This window comes from Melanostigma gelatinosum, assembly GCF_949748355.1.
Source record: "Melanostigma gelatinosum genome assembly, chromosome: 5".
Classification (NCBI taxonomy): Eukaryota; Metazoa; Chordata; class Actinopteri; order Perciformes; family Zoarcidae; genus Melanostigma; species Melanostigma gelatinosum.
In genome coordinates, this window is record NC_136638.1 from 10479382 (window position 1) to 10490085 (window position 10704).

Consider the following 10704-nt stretch of genomic DNA (forward strand, 5'->3'; position numbering starts at 1 on the left):
ATCATATAATATATATATATCCTATTTTTCTTCTGGAGACGTAAGTGCCTGCATGGCCATCCTTGCAGAGTTTTCCAAGCCTTATTTCTTATATCTTAGGACACAATATCATATACTAACCCAGTAATTGATAAAAGTGCCACCACTATTACAGGTGGTCCAAAAGCAGAAAGAGACGCATTCAGAGTGGAAAACGGGCTAACCACAGAAAGCCTGTGCTGCGAGGCCATTGCGCTTATGAAGCATACAGCTGATGAAGCAACTGTGAAGGAGAAGATGAAGCATCTAGAGTTAAATACAAACACTGAATATAGTAAAAAATACTCTGAATCATTAACTCTGAGGCAAGAGCAGATTTTACTCGGTATAGACTAGGACCAAATGTTGTATTTTATTGAGTACATTTTTTTTCAATTTGAGTAAAAGTTACTCAGACAAATTTACTGTGAGTTACATTTTTAGACCTCTAATGACCTTTAGAAACGGTAGAAAAGCTAAACCTCGCCAGAACTTTCTGATGATGGCTCTCTTAGATCCCGTCGAATGTGTTCACTTGCCAGCGAGCCCCTCTGTCTCCCTGTGTTCTCTGCGCCCGCACTTTGTCTTTCTCCGTGCCGTATGCTTGCTCATTAAACATTAAGGTCAGCTTTTCCCTCCACGCTACGAACCCTTTGTCTTGACGCCCTTGCTAACCTTCTGCAACACTTACTTCGACACAGCTTGGCCAAATTTGACTGCGAAACTTTGGCACATCATTATAAAAAAATAATGGGCCATGTTTATAAAAGATACGAGGGCCCTCGTGACATTGTGCGGTCCCCCAGGCCCCCAAACGACTTGGTTTATAGCCGGCATGTAACATTTATGTTTAAGGTAACATTCATGCTTGTCTTATTTTGAGGCAAGGACAACAGCTATACTGGGGAAAAAAATATTCTAAATGACTTTATTTGAAGGTCTAATGGCAGCAATCTATTTTGGGGCAATATGCCTCATTTAGTGTTGGTAAGTATAGACCTGCCAGGCATCTACTGGACTCTTTTAGAGACAGAGAACATTCGCTTTGCTTGTCCTTCATATATTGGATAAGCATATTATAAGAAATGGAAATTAATGAGGAAAGAAAAAAAAGCCTGTATAGCACATACAGTACATTTTGAATTATGTATATTTTTTATTTCAGTCTTTATATTTTCACAAAAATGGTTCCCCAGAGCCTGTGATGTCTTCAAATTGCAGCGCTTCTTTCATCCGACCAACAGTCCAAATCCCAAATGTTTTCAATTAGCAACTCTTCAGACTTCGAGAAGCTAAAAACCAAGCGAGTTGTTGGCAGGTTCGCCATCCAACTTGGACAATTCCACTGTTTTTTTTTTGCACATGAACAAAAGGAATTAATATTTGGAAAAGGAAATTTGCTTGAGAAATGAGTGTGCTCAGATTGAATTCAAGAGGCACAAGCTGGCAAGTGTAAATAAATTCATGATGACGATTAACAGGGAAGGGACTCGCATTTCTGTTCAAATGACTTCGTCTCCGTCGAGTGTAATATTCATCAAGCAACATCCCGCTTTGAAATATTTATATCAGCCTGCCGAACAGACAATAACTCTAATAACAAATAAAAAACGGAATACTAATGCACGCCTTTATCTCTTTATATTTGTTGTGTTTTATTTCAGTGCTGTTTCATGCCATCACGTCTTGTCGTGTTTTTTGTGTGTAGCAGTAGGCCGTGTCACTGCCCGGTCAGATCAATAGATGTGGGCCAACATGTCTTGATGCAGGGGGATTATATTTACACAGAACCGTGTTTTTTTGACACTACTACTCTCAGAAGGCTTGATTGCTAACTCGGGAGCTATAAATGTTTGAGGCAATTTGAAAACCCATTTTCTTCCAACCATTATCTGCAGTGACTGGCGGAAATGGAACACTCAAACCTTTCTAGTGTATTCATTTAGCGCTGTGATCAGTTATAAGGGAGTTGTCAAGTTTAAAAAAAATAATAATAATGGACGCCCCGCGGCCAATCAGAGTCAAATGCTTACTCGGGCCGTGGTAATTACACAGATATTTGCTTTTAAGCACAGAAAGTTATCTACCATAATGAGCGAGAGAGCCTTTCATTGGACTGGTGTTTGCAGTTGCCTTAGAACACTTTCAGCTCAGAGACCGATGTATGAAAAGTGCAGTCGTGTAAAACCAGGAGGCTGTCTGCTACACGCCAATGTGTCAAACCCGAAAGTGGAGAGAGAGAAAAATGATAAGCCAAAAAAAAAGACAAAAGCCTTGAGTAAATCTGCAACTGATTAAACTAATGAAAAAGTGGCAAATTAATTAGCATCTCATTATAGGAAAGTGTTGTAACCCAGATAATAAACCGAATGTAGTTTTTTTTAAATGATTCCACACGGCAGCTATTCAGAAGACTGACACCAAAATATCTCTCTCTCACTATCACCCCTCCTCTTCCCTACCTCTCAGCATTTATCTCAGCACTCAATTTTACAATTAAATGTATGCCATTGTAAATGAAGAATTTCAATTGGAGGAACAGTTTAACATTTTGAGTGTTACGCTTATTTGCTTTCTTTATGAGAGTTAATCAACGGCACTTTCGTGTCTACGTGCTAAACAGGCTATGTGGTGAGAGCCAGGAGACAATTAGCCTAGCTTAGCATGAAGACTGGACGTGTGTGTGTGGGGGGGGGGGGGGGGGCAGGCATGAATGAATCTCCCCGTGGCCCAAAAATATACACCTCCAAAGCTCACTAATTAGCACAATACAGTTTGTCCGTTAAATGTGTACATATAATTGGGCTAATGTAAGAAAGATTATGTGCAGTGACTTTTTGATGTCTAGTTGTCACGATACGTTTGCCAGACAACTATCTCTTGTTGTTAAGAGATAATTCTAACACAACTTATCTTCCCCTAAAACCATAAATCGTCACCGAAACATTTCACTCGTATGGATTAAACAAACAAGACACGGCTAGCAAGTGAGACTAGCTAGTTTCTCCCTTTCTCCAATCTCTACGCTAATTAGCTAATTCCCTGCTAGCTGTGGCTCAAAATTTAACGGACAGACAAGAGACTGGTATCGATCTTCTCATCGAATTAAGTGAATAATTATATTTCTCAAAATGTCCTCCAGCTAACGGTGCTAACAACGCCAACAGTGCTAACGCCGGCAACAGTGCAAACTACAACAAAAGTGCTGACGGAGCTAGAGGTGATAGCGGCCGTGAGCTAGCCAGTGGAGCACGCTCAGATGCACTGAAAGCTCAGGTAAACATTACTCCACTATATCTTTACATAGCAGATAGTTGTTGGCTCCTATATTAGTGCTCTGAACATCATATCGAGAACCTATAGTGCTTTAACATCAAATTAAAGTGTGCTTCCTACTTTGTGGCAACAGTTTGTAAGTTCAATGTAATATGTCGCCAACGATTGTCCACATACTTCTGGCCTTAGAGTATGCGTGTGCATATACGTGGTGTGTGTCAGCAGTAAACTCCAGCTCTTGTCTTTCTACTGCCAATCTCCTCTGTTCTAACGGTGTGCTGTCGTCAATTCGGGGTGTTGATGTTTTCCTGAGTTTGTCAGCAGGTCTGACTGGTGCTCGAGAACGCCTACAGCCTCCCCCAAGGGAAGTGTCACAATTGGACATGCACCCCCCAACCCACCCACCCCGACAACCCATCACACACACACACACCACATAAACACACACACACATGAAAGAGACCAAAGACAGACATCTGTAAAAACGTGGCCTCACACACAGACTGAATCTCTTACTCCTTTACTCCTTAATGTATCGCTCCCCCTCACTGTTTTTCTCACACTCAAATCCACACACACACACACACACATACACACACACAAACACACACACTGACTAAATTGACTTGTCAGCTTCAATCAGACCAGGAACAAAGGGATTCCTGCCAGTTTGAAGCTGACATCATTAATTGGTTTGGGAGGGGGCGAGCTCTGAAGACAAAGCAAGTGCAAGGTCGGGCCGACTTAAAATGCACTTTCATTTTGGCAGGGACGTTAGCTTTTTGATTCCAGCCCCTTTTTTACGCCAACATCTCTTTGCGAGCGTCTCTAACTTTCATTATCACTGGGAACAGAGGGGCGTGCGAGACTTTGTTGTGCTGATGGAGAGAAATGTGACATCCATAATGCATTTCCCATTAGAGGATGCCACGCATGGACACACATGGACACCCCTGGCCACGTGTCAGTGGGAGATGGACAGGTAGAGGATGAGTACAAATGGAGCGTTGGTGGTGGAGAGGAGAAGGAAAGAAAGGTGGCCAAGTATAGATACCAAGGCAAGAGATTGTGTCAAGGTTTGGAGAGCCACGGGACATGCAGCTATTCATGTGACATATGAAATCCACATAAAACCGGCTTTCCTGGTGCATTGTAGCAGCAAAGCCAAATGCTTTGAACATTTGAATCCTCTCCTCTCACTTCCATGACTTCATCCGTCCTCATTTTCTTCTGTTTCCTCTGCCGCATGCCCATCTGCCCCCCCCCTTCTGCAGCTTTCACTCTGACCCTGGATGAAGATGGAGTCCCTCATCTCAAATGGTAATAACGTTGGTCCATATGCACACAGCCATCGCTAATTGATTACTGTGTAATGCCGCAAGCGCTCCCGCTCTCTCGCTCTCTGCTCTTCCATCTTGTGATTTTGCACGAGGCTGACTCTGTGTCCAATTCGGCTGCCATTAAACGGCACCCCTGGGTGCATCCCAAACACAAACAAGCACGTCCTAAACTCTCTGATTCCCCACAGCTCACTGATCCCTCTCCTCCCCCACTGTCTCAGTCCTCTCTCCCTCACCCACCATCTTTGTCCAACACTCACTCGAAACCAGCTTATCCTTCACCTGTTTTACCCTCAACCACTCATTCCCTTTTATTCTCATTCTAATTATACCATTACATTACCATTTCTATTCACTCATTTGCATTTTTTGCTCTCCCCGTCTCCTGTTATTCCTCTCTCTAATTCTCTTTTATTCACCTCCCTCTCTGTCTTTCTCCATCACCCTTCCCGTTTCTCAGTCACTGAATACGTTCCACCTTCTTTTTTTTTTTGCTGCACGTAAACAGACCGTGCCCTTGGGGATCGGTTGGAGAGCTCTGTCTTTGTTTGTGTGCACCTCTAACTAACTCTCCATCTGCGGGGAGCCAAGCCCGGCCCAGCAGTGCAAGACAGATAGCTGGCATCCTCCCAGCCTCTTCTCTAGTTGGCCCCAAGTCTACACCCCCGCCTCTCAACTTCTCCTTCCTTGCAGGCTGTAGTCCTCCCACAGAGGCGGTTGTCTGCCGCCCTCAGGCAGCCATTAAGGTACTGTAGACGCCCCACTATTCCTTTTCCTCAAAATCTGCTGCAGCTTCCGATGGATATTCAATCCTTTCCGACCCGTACGCTGTGGATATTCGTCACCGGACTTTCCTCAGGCTGCATCCCCAGTCAACCCCAGGTTAACCTCCAATACGAGCTCACTTTCAGAGACTAAATAACCAATAGCACATTTTTCAGTTTTTGGCCACATCAAAGAGCTTTGAAAAGGAGAGGTACTTAAGCATTAGCTTTAGTTAAATGTTATTGCCCGAGGCTGTAACATAAACCTTTGAAAGAGTTACAATATTACATATGTTGAATTTTACGTTGCATCACTCGGCGAGACTGTAAGGATGCAACTGAAATACAGTCATACACAAGCAGCCTAAACCTCGGCACATGCTGCGCGTTACTTTCATGTACAAAAATCCATCATCAAAGGTGCACTTCATCATCTGCTAAGCTTAAGTCTCCCCTGGGCGTTTTGCACGGTGATGGGCAACCGTCCCTGTCCCCCCTCGTGGAATAACCGCACTGCACTCACCATTGTCAGGCTCGGACTTCCTGTCATGCTCAGTGTCAGTGAGGGATAGGGCGGAGTTGGCGCGGCTCGTCAGGCACGAGCTCTGCTCGGACTTCAGGCCGCGCATCCACATGTGCTGCAGGCCGTGAGCGGGGTCCGCTTCGGGCTCCGTGTCCACGTCGGAGCCCACGCCCAGGGAGTAGCGGCTGTGGGCGTGAGCGGCCGGCCCGGAGCACAGCGCTTCCTCCTCGTCCTCCTGGTGCTGATGCTGCTGCTGCTGCTGCAACTGCTGCTGCTGCTGTTGGTGGATGTGGTAGTCCGGGCTCCTCATTGACCCAACCTTGCAGAACTCTAATTCTAGAGGAAGAGGAGAGACAACGCAGATTGAGACCACACAGCCTTTCAAAGAAGCCTTTAATGCCGGCATGTGCTTTTATTTGCTTCAGCAACTAAGCTGACCAGGTGTTTATCAGAGGCAGGCATTTTCAAGGCAAACACAGAACGCCTCCCAAATTATGTCGAGAGACGGGCTGTTATTTGAGCAAGCATTTATTACACATTCTGCAGCAGAAGTCCGGATCAAAATGCCAACCTTGATTTTTCTCAACCATTCGCAGTGAAGCTATATCCTGTGCAGGGCTGCCTGATGTGTGCTATCGAGCTTGGGATGTATTGAACTGCTGCTCAAACAGAGCACTGATCTCATCTATATTCTCCTTGGTGGGGTGAAGAGATCAGATAAAGATCAAACCTTATTAATATTGACTCAGACTGAGGGAAAAATTGAGCCTCGTATATGCTTTCAGGTATTAGAACGCCCTGCAATCCCAAGCATCAACCTGTTATCTGAGAACATCAGATATACTGCGTTAGTCCTCTGGTTACACTTCAATTCAATTCAATTCAATTGAGCTCTCCCTTTTTTTTCTGCATAGGCAGTTGAGTAAATTTGCTTCCTCGCCACCTCAGTTTTCCGTTCTGAATGTATAAGTGGAGGTGATGGAACTGATGGAATTTTAAAAAAAACCGTGGTGTAAATTGAAATCCATACAGATACTCCCAGCAGCCTGGTATCATAGAGGGTCCACCGAGAACTCAGGAAGAAAGACTTCCTCTCCTGCTCACTAAGTGCAGTTAATATGTGTGTTAGGTTGGGCCCTTTGAACACGAACCGCAGTGTTTCAATGAGAGCCACAGTCGTGTTGACCACTCCATTGACCGGCGATGCGTCCTGCTGTGCCTGTTTGATGAGGTCAAGGCCAGCTGTGGCTCGCACACTGTTTCTGCTGGAATTAAACCGGCACAAGATTGGTCACCACTGCACACTACTGCTTAGCTCAAATTGGCTGCAAGAGGGCGATTCAGGAGCAAATAGGCTATTTCGCCATAGCAAGGAACATGGATTGGCTGCAAACGGAAAAGCCGTTTTCCTTTGAGACAAATTTATATTACAAGAACATATTTCAGCAGATGATTAGAGGGGAAATCATTTTTTTAATAACTTCCCATTTCCTGCCATTACAGTCAGCGGCTCCTGACTTACTTCAGAGAAAAAAGGGATTATTATATATTGAATACTTGTTTCGCCCTATGAAGTCAGAATACCTGCCAAAACAGTCTGGGTCATGACTTCACTGTTCTACAGTACAAGACGTGATTACCAAGCGAGCAAAGTGGGTGACTGGCCCAGGGGCCCCAGAATTACAGGGGCCCCCGTAACTGTGTGGCAAATGGTTTGTCCTTTATTTGACAGTTGATTTTGTGTGACATTGTGTTCAGTAAAAGTAGTTACATTTGAGTACTTGCCGATCCCGAGTACCAATATAAGTGCTTAATAATACCATTACAGTTCGAAACGCTAACTTTGTTGCTGACATTTTAACATTCAACATAGTGTTTCCTGATACAGAGCATAGCTCTATGCTGTAGTGATGTTAATAATTAACTGTTTCGCCGTGGTATTAATTTAACTGTTATTAGAAGTTATTAGTAAGATAAGAAATATTGAGAAAAATAAAAAAATTAAACGGAGTAAAACTCAAAGGATCAGCTCGGGCCACCTTTAAAGGGCAGTCCACCTTAAGTGCCCCTGAGTTGTAGCTAACTTCGGTGCTAACCCGCTAACCAATTCACTTTCATCATCGATTTGCTAACAAGCAAGACACAGGAACATAGCTTGTGTCTCCTCACGGCTCTTGAAGAGTTGTCGCATTTATTCACCCACAAGTACACTGTGCAAACGCAGCACTGCTCCACTCACAGCTGTAAGGTTACTATACTTCATACTCACCGTGACACACACATGCTTTCCTTCTCTCTGGGACACTCGCTAACGTTACGCAATACGACGGAAACCCCAACAGCGCGTGCCATGGCAGACACACAGCCGACAAGCTCACAGCTAAACTAATTAATGTGGTGGAGACTAAAGTGGCTGCATGTGTCCACCACATTGCGAGCAACAGTGTGGCTGCTAATTCTCCCGAACAAGTTAAGTAGGGACGGCTTGTTGTTTTAATGGATTTAAGCTGTTTGTGTGTGATTATCGTTGATGCTGGGCGGTTTATTGTCGCGGTGCCGTAGTGCGCTTGCATCGGAGTAGTTATGCCAGTTAAGTAGGCCTACATGAGCACAGTATCGGGGTGTACAGATCCCGCAAAGAGCCCTTTATGGTTAGGATATTTCCCTCTCTCTCATATACAGTATATATATATATATATATATATATATATATATATATATATATATATATATATATATATACTGTATATACACACACACACACAGGCAAGATAGAGAAAAAGAGAGAGATGCAAGGATATAATTAATGGTTATTTCATTCATTTTAGTTTATTAACAGGCACACAAAACCAATTATTGTGGTTGACTGTCTTATGAACTGATGTAGGATCATGGAGCTTTTGATCTACCCGTACATATATATTATACATATATATGTATCCATTAATCAATTGTATCATTCCAATAGGAGAACTTGGTTGTGGGAGTAAAATGGACAGAGAGCGTGTGTGATATTAGGGAAAATGAACAGCTGGGAGAAGAGAAGGTAGGACGATAGGAAGGGCGGAGAAGGCAAGATGTGACGGTTTAAAAGATGAAGGAAAGTATGAAGAACGTGGGTGGGGAATAAGAGGAGAACAAATTGGCTGATCCTTGTCAGGAACACCGTAATCCATTAAAAACGTCACTGGAGGCAATGTCCCCCCTTAACAGTTGGTTAGGTAGGGTATGCTATATATAACTCTGTTGCCCAAAAGATGAACAGATGTGCTTCTCAGAACCGGCTGCCAATGACATTTCAAAGGCTGCTTTGGGGGGTCTCTTGCACCTTACCATATGACACTGATGGCAGGGGATGTTGTTTGTTATGGAAACAGAAAGTACATGAAAAAAAAAAAAGGCAAGTGCTCCTTGACACCACCGTGCTGCGGAAGACATGATAATGACTAATGGCCATCGACGGGTCGCCGCTTGGCGAACAATACAACAAACTCCATAGAGGGTGGCATTCAAACCGCAAATTCCCCGGAGCAGCCTGCTTGTCGGCAGTTGTAACTGTTGTGAATGGCTAATGTTGCTTGTTAGCATGGCGGGTAGGCTTCTGCAGAGTAGCGGGAGGTTGGGGCAGCGTCAGAGAGCAGCTATTGATCCCTACGAACGCTGCACAGCGGCGTTGTCCTGATGAGTTGCGGCTTCTCTCTTAACACCACACATGACCTGCATAAAGGCCATCCATCACAGCTCGCGCTGGCCCATTTCTCCTCCCGTCACCGGCAGGGAGGATTTTTTTTCCGGTGTGTATGTGTCAACGTGCGCCCACGTGTGTGTGTGTGTGTGTGTGTGCACGCGTGCCTATGTCCGCACATGTCTGTATCTGTGAGTGGGCGTGTAATGAAGGGTGGCGTTCCACCTCAGGGGAGGCCAGAGAGGTTTGGGGTTGACCAAGTTTAGCTGTGGGAGAGAAATATCACCTCCGTGGAGAAGAGGTAATTGGCTGCCTCCGACTGTCCTTCTGGCTCATTGTGGACTGTAATAGGTAATTCACATAGGCCCTTTTAAAGACCTCAGCGTGTGCGGCGTTGTGTGTGCCTGTGTATGTCCACCGTATGTGTGCCAGAATCCATTTGTGTGCACGCACGGCGTCCGCGCAGCCGCCGGTGTGTATTTGTCCAGCCTAAGCGAGCCCTGAGGTAAGTACCTGGCTGGGGTTGGCTGTAGTTGCTCTGCCTTTCCCGGTGCGATCCGAGGGTGAGGCGCAGCTCGTGCGTGTAGTCGGGCAGGGTTTCGCGCGAGGTGTAGGAGCGGTGGTGGGCGCGGCCGTCCTCGCTCTCGTCGGACGAGCTGGTGTAGGACATCTCCATTTCATGGCGCCCCTTCGACAACGGCTGGTAGGGTTTGCTGTCCATCTCCTCCATGGCTTGTAGGGCTCCGCTCAGTCACTCAGCACAGCCACGGCACGGAGCACGGAGTCTGGAAGGTGAGAAAATGATGGAGGGTAAGGTAATGGGGAGGTATAGTGAGGGAGGCCGGAAAGGACAGAAGGGGGAGGGAGAAGGATGGGCCCGGCAGTGGGAAATGAAGGGAAGCGGGGGACGGGGGACAGGGGGGGGGCGGGGGGAGAAAAATAACACGAGAATGTCTGTTATTGAACACAGCGGAACAATATTGCAACATCTGCTCATTCCAGTTACAGCGGACATTCATAAACGCTATTTGGCTCCTTTCATATTTCACACCAAAGGTTAGTCCCGGATCAATACGCTCAGACGGGGCCCGCGATGGC

The 10704-nt window shown here is 45.4% G+C and overlaps 1 protein-coding gene across 1 annotated transcript in view; it reads right to left on the reverse strand.

The window, feature by feature from the left end:
- Positions 1–10336, reverse strand: part of tenm1 (teneurin transmembrane protein 1) — a gene marked incomplete at its 5' end in the record, with an annotated part of 163195 nt that extends 152859 nt beyond the window's left edge. The window contains 2 exons of the mRNA XM_079268409.1: positions 5922–6257; positions 10120–10336. Coding sequence (XP_079124535.1) covers positions 5922–6257; positions 10120–10336 — 553 coding nt within the window. The remainder of the gene's footprint in view (positions 1–5921; positions 6258–10119) is intronic.
- Positions 10337–10704: the final 368 nt, after the last annotated feature.